Here is a 20,723-nt window from a genome sequence, read left to right on the forward strand (position 1 = left end):
GTCATCTAACTGTATGCAAGTGTTCATTGATGTAACATGGGCTTATTTTTCTGAGTAATTCTTTTTATTTGGCCATTTGTAAACGTGTTTTAATGGTGTTCTGTGTTTATTGAATGTTTTTCTGTTACCTTGCTATGAATTCATTTATCAATTTGGTTCTATTTGTGACAGTAGTTTGGAATTTGAAATTTCTTTACATCGGTGTGCTCATATTCCTGTCCACAAAACAAAGAAATCAAAAAGTGGTTTAAAGAAAATTAGTTGGATTTATTCGGCTGGTCTGTTCATAGCTATAGCTCTGACCTCCAGCTTTAAAAGAAGTCGGCTACAATTAAGATTATGCTATGTCTCAATCTGAGAAAGACATATCTGAGAATGAACTTCTAGAGCGCAACATTGTACGGAAGTGAATCATGCATTGTAGAAAAACTGAATAAAGGAGAAGAAACACGACTGAAATGTTTCACGGAAGGTTGCTGAAAATTAAGTATAGTGATAAATAAGGAGGGGGGGGGGGGGGAGTTCTTCAGAACCGGCAAGGACAAGAATATTTAAGAAACACTAACTAGAAGAAGGGACAGAATTACAGGACCTAAGTTAAGACGTTAGGCAATAACGTCCATAGCTTTCTGTAACAAAAATTGTTTGAGAAGATAGAAACTGAAATATATATAACAAATATTTGAGAGCAATGGGTATAGGTGCTACTATAAGATGAAGAGAAGCGATCGTCACGTTTGCATCAAACTAGTCGAAAGAAAATGTCGAGGGTAAGTCAATAAATAAGTTGCAAACGTCAGTTTACCTTATACAATGTTTAAAATACGCGCGCATGTTCTGCCAGCTACACACGTTTATCGGGCAGACTACAGAACGTCGTCTGGCACCCAGAACGAAAGAGTGCAAACGACAAGAAGAGCGTCCGGTCGTACGTTTTGGGATGTGTGCAGTGTATGGTGTCAACTGTACATCGCGGACAGGTGTTCAGTTGGACCCAGGAGATTAACAACTGTGTACACGGTTTTAGAAAGCATCGCTCGTGCGAAACTCAGTTTGCCGTTTTCTCACATGATATTCTGCGAACTATGGATGAAGGGCAACAGGCAGATCCATAGTCCTAGATTTCCTTACAGCATTTGCCACGGTGCCTCAGTGCAGACTGTTAACGAAGGTTCCCAGATAGGTCAGTGCCACGGTGACTTCTTAAGTAACAGAACCCAGCATGTCGAGGCGAGTGTTTATCAGAGACAAGGGTATCCTCTGGAGTGAACCAGGGAAGTGTGATAGGACCGCTGTTATTTTCTATACACATAAACGATCTGGCGGACAGAGTGAGCAGCAATCAGCGTTTGTTTACTGAAGATACTGTGGTGTATGGAAAGCTGTATTCGTTGAGTGGCTGTAAGAAAATACAGGTTGACTTAGACAAAATTTGTGGTTGGTATGATAAATTGCAGCTATCCGTAAATGTAGAAAAATGTAAATTGATGGACATGAGTAGGAAAAACAAATCTGTAATGTTCGAATGCAACATTAGTAGTGTGCCGCTTGACAGTCACATAGGTTAAATGTCTAGGCGTAACGTAGCAAAGCAGTATGAAATGGAATAAGCAAGTGAGGGCGGTAATAAAGAAGGTGAATACTCGACTTCGGTTTACTGGGAGAGTTTTAGGGAAATGTGATTCACCTGTAATGGAGACCTCATATAGGACACTAGTGCGTCTCAGTGTTTGGAATCAACACTAAGTCGGATCAAAGGGAGGCAACGAAGAAATCCAGAGGCGGGCTGCTAGATTTCTAGCTGGTAGGTCCGAGCAACACAAATATTGTGGAGATGAGATTAGAGACATCAAGGCTCATACAGAGGCATACTGACAGTTGTTCTTCCCTCGCCCTGTTTGCGACTGTAGCAGGAAATGAGTAGTAGTGATGCAGGGTACCCAGTACCAAGCACCATACGGTGTAGGGATGTAGGTGTAGAATAAGGGAAGACAAAGCCTCGATGGCAACTGTAACCACAGTGCACTGTGTGGAACAGATCTTCCGTAATGACCGACGTGTGACGGTCCATGACGTAGCACGTGCCGCAGGCTGTTCACATGGAACTGCTTACAACAACAAGCATGAACAGTATGAGTTAACCTTGGGCACGGTTGGCACCGCTCGTGTTGACTGAGAAAGACAGAATGAACGGAATTCGTCTGTCCTTGTAGCACCTCATTCGTACTCAGAAATAGATGAGGATTAAAAAAAAATGGTTCTAAGCACTATGCGACATAACATCTGAGGTCATCAGCCCCCTAGATGTAGAACTAGTTAAACATGACTAAAATAGGACATCACACAGCCGGCCGGGGTGGCCGAGCGGTTCTAGGCGCTACAGTCTGGAACCGCGCGACCGCTACGTTCGCAGGTTCGAATCCTGCCTCGGTCATGTATGTGTGTCATGTCCTAAGGCTAGTTAGCTTTAAATAGTTCTAAGCTCAAGGGGACTCAGAAGTTAAGTCCCATAGTGCTCAGAGCCATTTGGACTATTTCTTGACGTCACACACATCCATGCCCGAGGCAGGATTCGAACCTGCGACTGTAGTAGCAACGCAGTTCCGACTGAAGTGGCTAGAACCGCTCGGTCACAGCGACCGGCGAGGATTTCATGGCACGAATTATATTCAGGGGCGAGTCTTGGGTTCACAATTTTGAAGTGAAACCGAACAATCGTCTGTGGAATGAAAACAATTTACGTCCCAAAAAACAAAATAGTTCAGTGAGCTCACAAGTGTTTGCTCGTCGTGTCTTGGATTAGTCAAGCTGCTATACCGATGAAATTCCAGCCTCACGGTGAGACTGTGAATGCCGCGTCGGTTTGCACGACTCTGAGGGAACTCAGACAGGCCATTCCCCTGGAAACGACGTGCCCTCCTGACAAGGGCAGTATTTCTTCCGGATGTCAAACCGCGCCCTCACTCAAAAAAAACAAACGCAGGAGCGATTAAGAACATTTCACTAGGAGCTCCTGAAAAATCCGCCTTACAGTCCCGACATAGCCCTCAGTTACTGTCATGTGTTCGGGCCCTTTCACATCTCGCTGTCTGGCATTTTGAAGAAGAAAATACTGCAGCGGAAGAGGTTACACGCTCGTTACGACTGCTTTCGAAAGACGTCTTTGCTGCAGGCTATCAAAGACTTGAAGAGACGTGGGATAACCCTCTGAATGCATATGTTTAAAATGTAGTAAAGTGAAATAAATAAGTTGCAGAAAGTTACTTTATCATGGCTCCTATCCCGTTTTGAACTTATTTAGTTACTTACCCTCGTACTTAGATAACCGCTGGTTTCGAAACGGGGAGGAATAATTGCCTGGAGACTTTTGATAAGAACGCCTTTGGTTTTACATTGGCATGTTCGAGTAGGTAACTGTTTTGCAGTGTAATTGTAAATCACTGAGCTAAGACAGAGTGTGTGTTTCTATGGTCTACATGTGAAGTGAGAAACTAAATTCCCGGGGAAATTTGACAAGAAATTATTGGCCGTTTGTGGGGAAGATTAATGGATAGACTATAAAGTACGTCCTTTGAAGTGGGCTCTGTTATCCCCACTGCTGAGACATGTTCTGTACAAACAGAAACAGCCTCAGTATATTGTGTGTCATTTTCTCGCAGAGCACGTCTGTGTAGAACCAGTGTTAGAGTTGGTGGTGAAACAACATTTGCAGCAACCGACTGGGAGAGTTGCTTCCAAGCCTCACGGAAGAGTATTTCGTCCACCAATGTATCTGAATTCTGACGTCGAGACCAGCTCAACACCCTTCAGAATTAGGTGAAAGGAGCTGTACCACTAAGTACTATGCCTAAACTATTTGAATGATGGCAGCGCTTCTCTAAGGTCCACCTTCCGCACCTGGGTAGGCAGTACTACAGAATGAACTACTGGTTAAGTCACCATCTATTCTTTTTCTGTTACGATCAACCAATCATCACCAGATAATACGAAGTTGTATGTTACCCAGTATTTTATCATTCTCAATGTCGTGTCAATCAAAATAAAATAAATAATCATCCTACGTCGTAGACATTACCATCATAAGTGAAATACAGTAATACAATTAAAAAATCGAGACAGACTGTGACATTCACGTTCTAGGCTTCTGTGTCGAGTGTATACGCAAAGTACACTATTCACTATCACATAAAACCTGCATATAACACGGTACTAAATATTAAATAATAATAATAACAATAATAATGTATGTTGAATAGCGCGAAAGGAAAAGTACGTCAGTGCGGAACATTCATGATACACACACACACACACACACACACACACACACACACACACACACACACACATATATATATATATATATATATATATATATATATATATATATATATATATATGACACGCGCGCGCGTGCGAGCGCACAAAAACAATAATAAAATTTATTTTAGCGTTGGACACTAGACAATATTGCACTACAAATAAGTTAAAAGTAGTTTCTGCCCATCATTTCCGACAAAGGTTTTCAGGAAATTTCTCTTGTCTGCACAGCACATACGGAGACTGTTAGACCCATCCCACCTATTCCTAATTGCCCTCGCTCCCCTGTGCTCTCTATTGTACCAACAGCTTTCCTGTCGTTCACATGAAAAGAAACGACGCTTTATAACGGGACGGATCTAAACAGCTTTTTCCATCTCTTGCTGCTGAAAATGCTTAGTATAGAAAAAAAACGACATACATACAAACATACATTAAACGTGTCTGTATTGTATTACCCCACAAATAAATTATGAAAATCTCCATCCGTTTGGTTCCGACCTAAGGTTTTGAGTGTTATTCTTCGTTCGTAAGGAAAATGCTGAAGCCCAAACCTGTCCCAAATGCAAATATTTCCATTTGGGAATCTCTCTTCTGCACTCCTAGCTCGCTGGGATTTGGCCGAAAAGAACTGAGCTCTGCAAGGGCAGCAACTCAAACAGCTCACCCTAAACACTTGGTCAGAGAATGAAAACTTAAAACAAAATGATGATATGTTTCTCAGGTTTTCAGCTGTACGTTAAAACTCAACTGACATGATATTTCATCGTTTCAAGTAGACGCTATCTTCAGATACGAAGCTTCTGATATATTCAATCGGTTTGATTTTAGGATACAGGCTGACTTCTCCGAGAAAGCTTACACAACCACGAAATAAATAAATAATTGACAGCTGTAATACGTGGATAACTCAGTGTGTCTGAGATGTACCGCTGAACGTCATGGATTACGAGAAGATGAATTTGTTAGCTGCGAATTCCACTGCGTCGTAAATCAATTTTGCCATTCATCAGTGATGTTTTATTCATTACTAGCTTACAAACCCAGAGTACTCATTTTGCCAACTTTCTATTAAAAGTTAAAACAAAAATGAACTGTTTTTGTAGTGTAATATCCCGGACAATATGTGTACGCAGGGCTCAGTTGCTTCGCCTGTCTACAACACGATTTTGCAAATGTCTATATGACAACGCCTCTTCAGAGGCGTATAAATAGCAGCTGTTTAAGCCTGCAGCTGTTTGCTGTTTACAGTTGAAAACTGTCGAAAGCGCTGACAGGTATCTGGGATTTCCTTAAGCAGTCTCGACTGTAAGTGTGTTTTAGTGATAAAGAATAAATGTATCAAAACTTCACGCACGATGCGGCATTTCTTCAGTCATCTCAGCGTTTATCACGTCATATCTCTTGAACTATGAGTCGTACAATGTCATATTTGCAAAGATACATTCAGCGGCATATGTGGATGCTGTCAACGAAATTCGACGCGAATAGAGTTAGTAGCAAAGAAGTAATAAATTCAAACGCCAAGCAAAATGCGGCAGTTTTTCGCGTATGTTCGTCTTTATAACTTCATATTTCCTGAGCTATATGTAGTACCATGATATAATTTTGTAGGGGCAAGTCGGCCGCTGTGGCAGAGCGGTTCTAGGCGCTTCAGTCCGGAGCCGCGCTGCTGCTACGGTCGCAGGTTCGAATTCTGCCTCGGGCATGGATGTGTGTGATGTCCTTTTGTCAGCTAGGTTTAAGTAGTTCTAAGTCTAGGGGACTGATGACCTCAGATGTTAAGTCCCATAGTGCTTAGAGCCATTTTTATAGGGGTATTTAACGGCATGTGTGGATACTGTGTCCGAAATTTATCGCAAATAGAGTTACTAGCAGAAAAGTAGTAAAATGTAAACGACATTTTTTCGGGCAACTCATTGCATATGACATCATATCTCCTGGAGTATGACAGGAAGGTGTTTCTTCACCCCCACAGCGATTGTTGGCTTATACACTCCTGGAAATGGAAAAAAGAACACATTGACACCGGTGTGTCAGACCCACCATAGTTACTCCGGACACTGCGAGAGGGCTGTACAAGCAATGATCACACGCACGGCACAGCGGACACACCAGGAACCGCGGTGTTGGCCGTCGAATGGCGCTAGATGCGCAGCATTTGTGCACCGCCGCCGTCACTGTCAGCCAGTTTGCCGTGGCATACGGAGCTCCATCGCAGTCTTTAACACTGGTAGCATGCCGCGAATGCGTCGACGTGAACCGTATGTGCAGTTGACGGACTTTGAGCGAGGGCGTATAGTGGGCATGCGGGAGGCCGGGTGGACGTACCGCCGAATTGCTCAACACGTGGGGCGTGAGGTCTCCACAGTACATCGATGTTGTCGCCAGTGGTCGGCGGAAGGTGCACGTGCCCGTCGACCTGGGACCGGACCGCAGCTACGCACGGATGCACGCCAAGACCGTACGATCCTACGCAGTGCCGTAGGGGACCGCACCGCCACTTCCCAGCAAATTAGGGACACTGTTGCTCCTGGGGTATCGGCGAGGACCATTCGCAACCGTCTCCATGAAGCTGGGCTACGGTCCCGCACACCGTTAGGCCGTCTTCCGCTCACGCCCCAATATCGTGCAGCCCGCCTCCAGTGGTGTCGCGACAGGCGTGAATGGAGGGACGAATGGAGGCGTGTCGTCTTCAGCGATGAGAGTCGCTTCTGCCTTGGTGCCAATGATGGTCGTATGCGTGTTTGGCGCCGTGCAGGTGAGCGCCACAATCAGGACTGCATACGACCGAAGCACACAGGGCCAACACCCGGCATCATGGTGTGGGGAGCGATCTCCTACACTGGCCGTACACCTCTGGTGATCGTCGAGGGGACACTGAATAGTGCACGGTACATCCAAACCGTCATCGAACCCATCGTTCTACCATTCCTAGACCAGCAAGGGAACTTGCTGTTCCAATAGGACAATGCACGTCCGCATGTATCCCGTGCCACCTAACGTGCTCTAGAAGGTGTAAGTCAACTACCCTGGCCAGCAAGATCTCCGGATCTGTCCCCCATTGAGCATGTTTGGGACTGGATGAAGCGTCGTCTCACGCGGTCTGCACGTCCAGCACGAACGCTGGTCCAACTGAGGCGCCAGGTGGAAATGGCATGGCAAGCCGTTCCACAGGACTACATCCAGCATCTCTACAATCGTCTCCATGGGAGAATAGCAGCCTGCATTGCTGCGAAAGGTGGATACACACTGTACTAGTGCCGACATTGTGCATGCTCTGTTGCCTGTGCCTATGTGCCTGTGGTTCTGTCAGTGTGATCATGTGATGTATCTGACCCCAGGAATGTGTCAATAAAGTTTCCCCTTCCTGGGACAATTAATTCACGGTGTCCTTATTTCAATTTCCAGGAGTGTAGTAAGGGATGTGTGTACCAAGTTGGGTGAAATCGGTCCATTAGTTTAGGAGGAGATGTGGATGACACACACACACATTTTTAGTAGATCTTGATGTTATATGCTAGAATGCATTTATGCATGTTCTACACAAACAGTGTGCATATCGGTAGCAAATCAGATATGCCTTTTTGCCGACAAGGCTGTTACAATGATTTCGTACTGTGTGGCAGACTTCCAGCCACCACCTCCGCCGCCGCCGAAGATGCACCGGCCTCTGACGCCGCCCCCGCCGCCGCCTCCGCCCGCGCCGCACGACCTGCCTCCGACGCCCGCCACAGGAGAGCAGCACCAGCAACAGCTGCCGACGACGTTTCGGCCTTTGCCCGCTAGGCCGCAGCACCGCCTGGAGACGGCCGACAACGACCCGGAGCCGCAGTCGTGCAACTTGGTGGCCACCGACCTGTGTCTGGAATCCGACGACTACCCAGAGTAAGACTGCGTGATCTTTCAGTAACTACTTCTGTTTTAGCCGCACCAAAGACGGGAGGATTTTGTTTTCTTTTGTTTAGGAACCATCCTGGTTTTCTTTCAAATGGGATTTGGAAAATACGACACAGCATTGCTCGTGTTGTTCAGGAGTATAATGTAATGTTTCTTCGGACATGCGAAGCAACTACAGCCGTCAAGAAATACTGGAAATGTACTCGCAGCTGTGAATATGAACCACCTTCGGCTGTATTTCAGGCATTTCCGAAGGAAAATGGCATCACACTTCTTAATAACACAGGCGCTTCTATGTCGAATGTATTCTCCAATACCAGACCCTCGACTCTGATAAAATGTGTTCTTCCTGGACGAGAACATACATAATGTCAAATGTTTTTTTATTCCAGTCTTTGATCACAATATGAATTCTTTAGACGATGACCGGTTTCAGTTCGTAATGACCATTCTCAGATCTTTTTTACACCATGTCCTAAACTGATAAGGCCATAATGGCATCGTCAAAAATGTTGAAATGTGTGTGAAATCTTAGGGGACTTAACTGCTAAGGTTATCAGTCCCTAAGCTTACACACTACTTAACCTAAATTATCCTAAGGAAAAAGACACACACTTATGCCCGAGGGAGGACTCGAACCTCCGCCGGGACCAGCCGCACAGTCCATGACTGCAGCGCCGAAGACCGCTCGGCTAATCCCGCGTGCAAGGCATCGTCAAAACATATAACCAGCATAGCATCGTCATATAGATCTAAACTAAGTTGTAGAAGTGGCAGCATCGTAAACACAGGCATTATTGCAAATGTGGACGATGCGACCTAATCTACATCTTAGTTTAGATCTATATGACAATGATATGGTGATTATATGTGTTGACGATGCTATTATGGCCTCATCACATTAGGACATGGTGTAAAAAAGATCTGAGGATGGTCATTACTGACTGAAACCGGTCATCGTCTAAGGAATTCATACTGTGATCAAAGACTGGAATAAAAAACATTTGACAGTCTTGGATTACTGTTTGTATACGCGACCATGTCGCAGTTGGTGAAACATACATAATGTACGAGTGCAGGTTGTGACACAAGGACGACGACGTACGGGAGTTTGTGTCTGACAACGATTTGTATGCGTACAGCCGAAGCAGTAGTGGTCTGACTTCCTGTGCACCGTGTCCTCCTCCACATGAACGCTTGTGCGACCTGGTATCTCGTTGTTAATGGGAAGTACATGACACAACGTTGTCTACATGCCATTAACATGAAAGATTCGCCGCTTTGACGCCATTGTCACACGCTTGACACGGATGAACGTCGACTGATGTATGGATATTCTGCTGGGGTGTGGCAGTTGATTCAGAAAACCCTTGCCTTTCTTCTACGTACGGCTCCCCATGCTATTGCACTGAATTTCCAGATGTGATTTTTTCCCACGTGCGAAGACTAACACAACTCTATGAAAGGGCTATCGATCTCTTACTTGTTCCATGAGGGAAAGTGTTCTTGATTTGCGGACAAAACTCGCTTTACCTTTCTCATGCACAATCCGAGATATCTCAATACTATGCTAACTTTTTGGGTCTGCCTTCTTCGACCCATTCCCCCCCCCTCCCACCCCCGTCCCCCTCATTGCCACCTCTCTGCAACAAGTCTCCATCTCTGAATGAAGCACTTGTGAAACGATTTGAATTCACGAAGTCAAGGGACACATGGCACTGTATGGTATTATCGTTTACTCTGAGAGATCCATGTGGGCCTGAAGATGGCATAGTGGAATGCCGAAACTCTTGCCGTCAAAGTAAATAAAATAACGTCTTAGTTACACGGCTGTTGGAGAATTTCATTGATGCTGACAATTGTTTAACCAGGGGATGTCCACTGTTCATGATGGATCAACAGAAACAAATTTTCACTGTTGTTGTTCTAATATACAGCCGAAGGTATTTGATATTCGCAACTGCGGATACATGTTCTGGACTAGAAAAGCCAAAAGAAGGCACGACTTTGGCCAGCAGAGGATCTGAAATCTGTTTCTTCAAAGTCAAGTCATGCGTCTTAATCTTTTACAGCTGGTGCGGTAATGTTTTTCCTGAGAATGGTAACAAGTTTTAGAAACAACTATAACTGCACAATTTTCTCCAATTCAATGGCGGTTTGCGAGCCTGTTATCACTTGTAGTTGAATATGAAATAAATCCTCCTCGCGTATGAGGTACTCGTCATCATTGGTTCGACAATGCAGTATTTGTAATTTACAGCAACCATAATAAATTGTTCGACGTCACAAATCCAGAAAAGGCATTATTTTTTTCCAAAGTAATTGAGGTATTGGGACATTCGTGGTTACAAACCTGGAACCCTTCGGAATCTCTACCGCAATCATGCAGACTCTGACTTCGCGGTAATAACAACTTATATGAAAAGGTGTATGTTACGGCTGTTGCTTAGAAGAGCATTTGAGATTCACGCTGATTGTCTCGAAACGTCGTAATAAAGATGTATTGTATTTTTTTATGTCGTAAGAAGAACTGCGCTCATTGAATAGCAAAGTTATATTTAGAAATCGTATTTATTTTTTATTTGGTCGGATTCAGATAGTTAAAGAACCCTTCTTCAGAAACGTCCTTGTTACAACGTAAACTGTCAGTTCAGAATTTTGGCAGCCTCAAAAAAATGGTTCAAATGGCTCTGAGCACTACGCGACTTAACTTCTGATGTCATCAGTCGCCTAGAACCTAGAACTAATTAAACCTAACTAACCTAATGACATCACACACATCTATGCCCGAGGCAGGATTCGAACGTGCGACCGTAGCGGTCGCTCGGTTCCAGACTGTAGCGCCTAGAACCGCACGGCCACTCCGGCCGTCTTTGGCAAAACATCTAATGGCAACATTTGAGTCAAGGAGTTATAAAGTGGCTTATTGTGTAGTTCCTTGTTGCCATTAGTTCCTTTCTGTCGAGGAGGCTGCATAAATCCTAAAGTGACCTATTACTTTGTAGCAAGACCGGATCCGAAGAGAATTCTTTATAAAACGACCCTATACATGTCCTCCTATTTCTGTACAATTTTGAAGCGTTAAAACGTCTCTATACGCGACTGTATAATTCACGGGAAAAGTTTACTGAATTTCTAAAGTTTTATACACAGTCATTTACATATATTTGGAAAAATAATGGTGCTATAGCACTTCGTACGCCCGACGTTACTTTCACGTCTAAAGATTACTCTCTACTGAGAATGACTTACTATGCTCTGTTTGCTAGAAACTATTCATTCTAATAACACAGCTGATACGATATTCCGTGCGCTCTTATTTTGTTTAATAGCAGCAGTGCGGAAATGTATCGGACATACTGTATTCCTGAAGTCAATAAGCACGGTATCAATGTTGGCGCAGGCATCTCCTGCTTGCTAGGTGTCCTGGACGAACAGAGCGTGCAGGGTTTCAGAAAGCCGTTGTTTTCAGAACATGTTGATACCAACGGAGGAGATTTTCGGTCTCCGGAAATGTCATAATACGCGAGCTTAAAACGCACAAAGGCATACTTAGAAGATTTATATGACTCTACGGCAGAGCATGGAGGTTCAGTCGTAGAGGATGAACAAGAATGTGATGAAAATCGCTGGGATCGAACAAAAGAAAAATGGAAGTTGGAGGAAGCAAACCAGTATCTGAAGGAAAGGAAAGTGGCGGACAGAGATCAAATACCATCCGAGGCGCTGAAGGCCTTAGTGAATGATGCTATAACTTGAATTACAAATCTGATCAATAGAATGTGACACAGGTATCTGACCTGAGGATATCCGTAAGACCATAATTGCACCCTTACGAAAGAAATGCTACACCAATCAATGTAAAGATTATAGGACAATACGTTTTATATAACAAGTTGCAAAGGCTGTGACCAGAACAGTGCTGAGAAGAATACGAAGGAAAATAGAGGAGTATATAGGGGAAGATTAGTTAAGATTTAGAAAAATCTCCGCACCAGGTAATACCCAAAACCAACGACACCAATCGTCTCCTCACGACCACGAACTGCTACTTTTTTTGGTGCGCTCGCACGCCCAGCAATATTGCGTTTATAATTTATTTTACTCTTTGACAATATCTTTTCCCTGACTAGGACAGTGTGTCTACTTACAAAATGTTAACATTCAATGCGTATTCTCTTTGTTAAATAATAAATAGCATTTATAACTTGACAACATGTTTACAAGAATAATATTCAGCACAACTAATAAAACAAACTTCGAAAAACACTTAGAGAATGTATGATCATCCACAGAGTTGTGGTGTTATAGACTGTGCTGCAGAAATGGTGGAAGAGCTCCAGGTAATGATGGAGAATACTCTTACAGTGGCTAAAGACCTTGGTATAAAACTTAACATTGACAAGATTTAAGTGATGACAATGGGAAAAGAAGACGACACGGTTAATATATCACTAGATGGAATGGTATTAGAACAGGTTCAGTCATTTCAGTATTTGGGAGGCTTGATAACTTCCAGCTGAACTTGTACACAGGAAGCCAGTCGTAGAATGTCCATGGGAAAGACAGCTTTCGTTAGAGTGAAACATTAACTGACAGGCAGAAGCACCACCATTATGCTTAAGAAGAAGTTCATCAAATGTAGTGTGGTGCCTTCTTGTCTTGAAATGTGGACAGTCAGACAGAAAGATATGAAACGTGGCTGTGGAGGAGAACGGAGAAAGTGAAATGGATCGGCAGAACGAGAAATGAGGAGATGTTAAACACGGTAGGAGAGGAGCTCTGTAAGGATATTACAGAAGAGGAAAGCTGATGGACATACATTACAAAGCAATTGTCTACTGCAGAGAATCAAGGAGAGAAGAGCAGAAGGAAAAAGAGGGAGAGGAAGAAGATTTGGGATGCTAGAAGATGCCTGTTATTCTGACGTTCGTAGGACGATTTAAAGGAGGAATCACAGTTCAGTGAAACAATTTTGGGAAAAGAGTTTAAGTGTTTCAACCTCTCCTCTCCAATTCTTCGTTTCGATGGCATTATGGTCACAAAAAATAAATTAGAATGACTGCTTAGGATCTGTATCACAATGAATCCAATTAGCAGACCTTTACTCGTGTGGTGGCAACACTTGTCCTGCCTCAATATGGACTACTCTTAAGGACGAAATTTTTTTGGACAATATAGCTTGTAACATATGAGTCTCTCAGTTATTGAGGTCATAATCTCTGCACGTAGAAAAAGAAAATATGCTATACAGACAAGGAAGTGCTTTATTTTCACGCTACATCAGTTTTTTTCTGCTGGGAAACAGACATGTATAGGACATATACTGAAGCACCAAAGAAACTGGTATAGGCATGCGCATTCAAATACAGAGATATGTAAACAGGCAGAATACGGTGCTGCGCTTGGCAACGCCTATATAAAATAGAAAGTGTCAGCCGCAGTTGTTAGATCGGTTACTGCTGCTGCAGTGGTAGGTTATGAAGATTTAAGTAAGGTCTAACGTGGTGTTATAGTAGACGCTTGGGCGATGGGTCACAGCATCTCCGAGGTAGCAAATAAGTGGGGATTTTCCCTTACGACCATTTCACGAGAGTACCGTTAATATCAGGAATCCGGTAAAGCATCAAATCTTCGACAACGTTGTAGCTGGAAAAAGGCCCTGCAAGATCAGAGCCAACGACAACTGAAGACAATCATTCAGCGTGACAGAAGTGCAACCCTTAAATTACTGCAGATTTCAAGTGTCAGAGTGCGAATCATTCGGCGAACCATCATCGGCATGAGCTTTCGAAGCCGAAGGTCCACTCGTGTACCCTTGCTGACTGAACAACGTAACGCTTTACGCCTCGTCTGGGCCCGTCAACACCGACATTGGACCGTTGATGACTTGAAACACGTTGCCTGGTTGGACGAGTCTCGTTTCAGATTGTATTGAACCGATGAACGTGTACGGGTGAGCAGACAACCCTATGAATCCATAGACCTGAATGTCAGCAAGGGACTGTTAAAGCTGCTGGAGGCTCTGTAATGGTGTGGGGCGTGTGCAGTTGGAATGATACGGAACCCTTGGTACGTCTAGATACGATTCTGATACGTGACACGTACGCAAGCAACTTGCATCTATTCATGTCTATTGTGCATTCCGACGGACTTTGGCAATTCCAGCAGGACAATGTGACACCCCTTACGTCCAGAGTTGCTAGAAAGTGGCTTCAGGAACGCTCTTCTGTGTTCAAACACTTCCGCTGGCCGCCAAACTCCTCAGAACATGAACATTATTGAGCATGTCTGGGATATCTTGCAATGTGTTTTCAGAAGAGGTCTCAGCCCCTGGTACTCTTACGGACTTATGGACAGCCCTGCAGGATTCATGATGTCAGTTCCCTCCAGCAATACTTCAGACATTAGTCGACTCCAAGCCACGTCGTGTTGCGGCACTTCTGCGTGCTCGCTACACGATATTTGGCTGGTGTACCAGTTTCTTTGGTTCTTCAGTGAATAAGCGTACCACCTGAGAGTCTTTCTTATGTGAAATGTTCAAACGAACATCTTGGTTACGCATGGCATTATCTCTTAGGCCTTCATGTTTTTTCATGTACTATCAATGGACAAACTTAGAGTACTTATTTAGAGGATACTTTAGGTGTCGCGTTAGAGGATGGGCCATTTTGAGAGTTGCGAAACATCCAATTTATGCACTATGGGCCAGCTCCTCATTTAATTGTTTCTTATGCCTGTCGACTTCTACACAACAGATTCCATAGAAAGAGGTGAACTAATTCCCTCGTTTATAACTTATCAGGACCTAAGCGAATTAGATTTTTATTAATGGGTGCATTTGGCAGCTCTTGTGTATTAAACCGCAGTGGGTGATGCAGAGACTCTTGGGCTCACATTGTACAACCTGTGGAGGCAACGCAATACGCCACGGACAGAGCAGCGCATCAGGAATTCAGCGGGAGGGCGGCTAAAATGTCACCCAATACCAGTTTCTGGTTAACTAGGCAACTACTACCACGATCAATGAAAGAATTGATTTTGATTATTTCCTACCGCTATTAAAGGTTTAACACAAGAAGTCAAGCATTCAAGTGAGAAATCGAGAACACTGTCCCTCACTGATGTCGTTTCATGCAAGTCACGCGCAAGAAACGCCGATAGTTCCGGCCTGTTAGGCGAGGTGGAAGGAAGACGTAGAAAATACGTTCAACAATTACCCCAGCCCACATATTCCGCCTGCACCGATGCTGGTGATTCGCTGTCGCCAAACAATGCTATGCCACAGATGACTGTTATGAGAGTTGAAGATACCACTCCGCTTAAAGGTGGCCCATCTGCGAATAGGATGGATGACAGCAATCCCGGAATCGTGGTTGCCTGGTGAAGAAACCAGTGACAAAACTGCCCTCGGTGAGGCAATTCTGACTCTAGTAAGCCCTGCACACCCTGTATGTGATAAGCGTAGTAATAATTGTCATGGAGGACGTTCCACACGGCCGTCTGGCTTACCCTGTACTGGCGGGCCAACTGCCCGGTACTGACATAGCGGTCGCGTTACACAATGTTAATTACATTTTCCTCCAAGTCTGGAGTCCGAACTTTTCGGTTACGTCCTTCATGATTTACTGCTTACTGATACGACCCTGTCTCAGACAAACGGAGAAGCACTGTTGTAAACATTGAATGTTGTGGTAGTTCAAATGGTTTAAATGGCTCTGAGCACTATGGGACTTTAACTGCTGAGGTCATCAGTCCCCCAGAACTTAGAACTACTTAAACCTAACTAACCTAAGGATATGACACACATCCATGCCCGAGGCAGGATTCGAACCTGCGACCGTGGCGGTCGTGCGGCTCCAGACTGTAGCGCCTAGAACCGCTCGGGCACCCCGGCCGGCGTTGTGGTAGTTGTCAGCGGAGATAAGTCTCCTAATACAACCTTGCTGCTCGCCGTCCGCTGCCATTTACCTTTCCATAAGTAAACACCATATCGACAAGCACTCGATTCGAATACGGAACCAATGTGTGCAACTCTGTATCACATCCACTACAAGGTGAGTCAGCAAGAGAACCGAATCGGACGCAGCATTAGACTACCAATTGCTAAGGCAGGAGAGGGCTCTAGGGCATGACATATGAGGAACTATACCACCCTCTAGGAGGAAACCATGCATACCGTAACTGTGGCTGTATGGTATAGCGTGTATTAGACCGCAGTCCCCGTAGCAAATTCTGATTGAATGAATGGTCTGTAACACGGAAACCATGCGTTTCCGGATAGAAGTTCATTAGACCATTTTTGTTGCGTATCCTCTCATCGATCAATCCCCAGAGTTTGTATACGGTGGAAAAAATCGCCCTGTATAAGCCGCACATCCAAAACATAAAGCTAATAAAATAAAAGTTAAAGTTTCCGAGACCTGTTGTACCAGCATTGTACTGCAGTTAAGGAAAGATTTAGACCTTTTGTTGCAAAATAGATGGGCTCAAAAGTACCCTTTTAATTTTATATTGAATTGAATAGACTTTCTTACACATAGAGTTCTGATTTTTATTTCTGTAGCGCACACTGATGGAGTTTTTACACATTCCTGCAGGAATTTGGTTGACGATATAACAAAACAACGAGAATGTAAAGCTTATCTGAGATTAATTGGCAACTCGCATGAAGCCAGTTTAATTAAATATGCGTCAACGAATATGGACCCAGAATATCAACCAGGGTGTGACATCACAAAACGTAGTGTAATAGCGAAATATATAGTTCGTGTGATAAACACTAGAAGCAAATTGTCTTTTTCGGAATCTTAAATATGTAACATTGTTATTGTTTCTTGTAAGCTAAGAAGCTTTCTATTTCGCTTTCTGAATCTTCTCATTTTAGGACCAAGGTCGTGAGTGAAATGCGTTCACGGTACTGCAGAAAGAGGTGTACATCGTAAAAAATGAGAATAAAGGACGTTGTAACTTATAGGAAAAAGAGATGTTAACAAGAAGGAGCAAATATGGAAACTACGACACAAAGGAAAAAGTCAGGAAGCCCGACTCTTGGGAGAGATGGGCGGCCTTTTTCTTCGTAGCTTGCGGTCGTATCTTTCTTCCACAAACCGTTCCGCTGTTGTTCCTCAGCCACTGCAGATCGAGCAGTTAATATCTTCATACTCTCTGTAAAAATAGGAAGATCTGTATCTGTGTAAAGCAATGTAGTGGCCGAATTACTTTCCTACGTGCAAATCCCTTGTGAAGCAAAGTAACAGCAGAGTGCATATTTACCGGGTGAGAAGGCCCTTCTTTGGTTGCATCATCAGTCTTTCGTTGGTAACATAAACTGCTGAAGAAAGTTTTGCACCCCCTGTGAACGTGGGCGTCGTTACAAGCGGAGAAGATAATGAAAGACAAAGTCACTGTGTTATTGTTCTGATCGTCAGTCCGAAGACTGGCTTGATGCTGCTCTCCACGCTAATCTACCCTGTGCAAGCTTTTTCAGCCCTTTCCTACCGCAACATACTTCCACTTAAACCTGCTGCCCATGTTCTAGTCTTAGTCTCTTTCTATAGTTGTAACCCCCAACATTCTGTTCTATTAGCAAACTGCCAATTATCTGATGCCACAGAATGTACTAAAGTTATGTCATAAATATTTTTTTTCCAAAATTCATGTTAGTATCTACTCATTCCTTATTCCACCTATAGATCAAATTTTCAACTTTATTCTCTAACATGACACTTCAAAAGCTTCTGTTCCCTTCTTGTCTGAATTGCTTACCGCCCATAATTCACTTTAATATAAGGCTACATCACAGACAAATAGCACAAGAGAAAATTTACTAACGCTTAATTTCTCTTTATTATGTCATCTCTATTTCGGCCATTATCACTTAGTTTCTTGCCCAAATAGCAAAACATATCTGCTAATTCTAAATTCTCAATTCCTAATGGAATTCACTGAGCATCGCCTGATTAAATTCGATTACACTCCACAATCCCTATTTTACTGTTGTTGATGTTCATAGTAACCCTTTCACACGTGAATTTTTCTTTACATGGTCACGCTCTAAGTGATATTTAACTATTTTAGATGCAAAATTTATACGAAACTATGTACCCACTTTGAAAACATATTTTGGATTCATTTTGTGCACTAGAATAACTAATTACAAAATATTCTGTATTGTAATAACTTTTAAAATGATTCTTAAATAATTACCATACAAAATCACAATAACAATATTCAATTATACAGTGGAATATAGCGACACAACAATTTCTGTGTATTATGGTGGTAATAAGCTGCTCTGTATTGCTACATTGACTTGCTAATATTTTCATAGTGATGCCCAACAGTTGGCAGCACTTGTTTATGATGAAAACATTGAACACTCACAAATATATACCTCACGGTTATATTGGGAAAAATGGTCTGCTGCAGGTAAGACACAATGAAAGTTAATGTACTCAAAAGACGCAATTTGTTCTGTTCAACTGTTCTTCCAACTCTTTCGCCATCTGTGACAAAATTACAGTGTCATCGGCAAACCTCAAGTTTTCATTTATTCTCGAAGAACTTTAAATGCATTTTGAAATTTCTCCTTGGTTTCCTTCACTACTTTCTTAACTTACTCCTTTTTCGACTGTGGCTATCCTATTATTTTCCTCCACTGTTATAAGTGTAGTCTAGTTTCTGTACAGGTCGTGAAAAACTTTTCATTGTTTGTATTTCACATAAGCTAGCTTCAGAATTTCAAGGAGCGTAGTCCGTTCACTTTATCAAAAGCTTTCTCGAAATCTTCAAATCCTATAAATGTATGTCTCCCTCTCTTCAACCTGTCTTTTAAGAAAAGTCGTACGATCAGAATTGCATTGGGTGTTCCTAAATTTCTCCAGCACTCAAATCTTAACCGAGATCTGCTTATATCAGCTTTTCCATTCTTCTGTACACAGTTTCTCTCAACATACTGCAAGCATGACTTATTAAACTGTGGTTCAGTAGTACTCACACCTATTAGCGCCTGTCATCTTTGAAACTAGAAACAATACATTCTTTCTGAAAACTGAGGGTACGTCTCTAATACCTTGCACACCAGGTGGAAAAAATTGTAATGACTAACTTTCTCAAGGATCTTAATAATTCTGGGCGAATGATGTCTACTCTAGGGTCCTTGTTGTGAATTAGAACTTCCAGTTCTCCAATCCTGTGCCGACCTCTTCATGGCAAGCACTTAGCCCCAACGTCCTCAACAACGTCTCAAATATGTTCTAATCTCAAGTCTTCCACTACTTTTTTAGCCCTACTACGACACCATGTAACACAGTGGAAGGTATACCCTTATGTCTTAACACGTGTTTTATCATTCTGTCTCTTCCTCTCGTCAGTGTTTCTCACATACGAGTACTTCACATCGCAGAATCAGCGAGGAAAGGGAAAACACTGAGCAGAAGAGCGGACGTGACAGTAGAACTTTTGTTAAGAGATCAGTGAACAAGTTTATGTTACTGAAGAGAGCCGTAGAGAACTTTTCGCTGGCATATATAAACCAAAGGAACGAAGACTGTATGGGGTTGAACGTGCCGTCGAAAAATGATCACTGGAGCCGGGATATGCGACCAATAAGAAGTCGCTGGAGGGCAGAACGCCTTCGGGAGGTCGGACAGGAAAGTCATCACAGAAAGCGCGACTTCCCCAGCAGTTCCCATCAGTAGTCACTTACCGTTAAATTCAGTCTATTGCAGGCCTCTCGCGGCACGGAAGCGATGCCACGCAGAAAGATTGCCGGGCAACGAAAACGCCGCAGCCGAAAGACGCAAGAACGAAATTCCTCGGTGGCCCGGACCGCAGAGCGGAGAAAGCCGGGACACGCTCCAGTAAGTCCCGGCCGGAGCGGCGCTTGCGTGCTGGTATCCGAGGCAACCCGACAAAGCAAAGCGACCACCGGGAGCTCGCCTGTGTTTAGATACGGGACAATGGACCCGCGTCCAAGATGAACACGCTTTCGACTGGTTTGATGCTGTCCTCCAATTCGAGCTAGTCTTTTCGTCTCCACGTGAGAATTATAAGGAACGTTTCTATGGCGCCAGTTCAGATATCCTACCATTTTGCCCTCCATGACTCCTTCTAAACACGAAGATGTAAGATGCCTACTCCGTTATTCGCATCCATCGCGGCCAAGTTTCAGTCATTTTCACGAATGATTGCCTATTGAAGTCGCTGGGTCTAAACGATACATATCGAACGTGCGATCGGAAATCGATCATTCGACTCTGTCGGGCGTTATGAGTATGTCTACGTTGGTCACTACAGCAACGACAAAAGAAGACCGTTACAAAAATACTTGTAATTGCAAAGGAGACGACTTACGTTACTCGTCGTCGGTGTTGTCAACAAGTGAAAATCCATTACGGTGGTCTGGCTAGATAATTTGGAAGAGTCGAACTATGTATTCTTCCTGATACTCGTTAGTTTTACGCACTGTCCGCAATGACGTTGTAAAGGTATCTCAGCATCGA

At 43.5% G+C, this 20,723-nt stretch overlaps 1 protein-coding gene across 3 annotated transcripts in view; it reads left to right on the forward strand.

The window, feature by feature from the left end:
* The window catches only part of LOC126284333 (neurotrophin 1), a 180,255-nt gene that overhangs the window by 111,365 nt on the left and 48,167 nt on the right, over nucleotides 1-20,723 (forward strand). For all 3 annotated transcript variants that reach the window (XM_049983180.1, XM_049983182.1, XM_049983183.1), the window contains one exon: nucleotides 7,947-8,205. In XM_049983180.1, coding sequence (XP_049839137.1) covers nucleotides 7,947-8,205 — 259 coding nt within the window. The remainder of the gene's footprint in view (nucleotides 1-7,946; nucleotides 8,206-20,723) is intronic.

This window comes from Schistocerca gregaria, chromosome 8, assembly GCF_023897955.1.
Source record: "Schistocerca gregaria isolate iqSchGreg1 chromosome 8, iqSchGreg1.2, whole genome shotgun sequence".
Taxonomy (NCBI): Eukaryota; Metazoa; Arthropoda; class Insecta; order Orthoptera; family Acrididae; genus Schistocerca; species Schistocerca gregaria.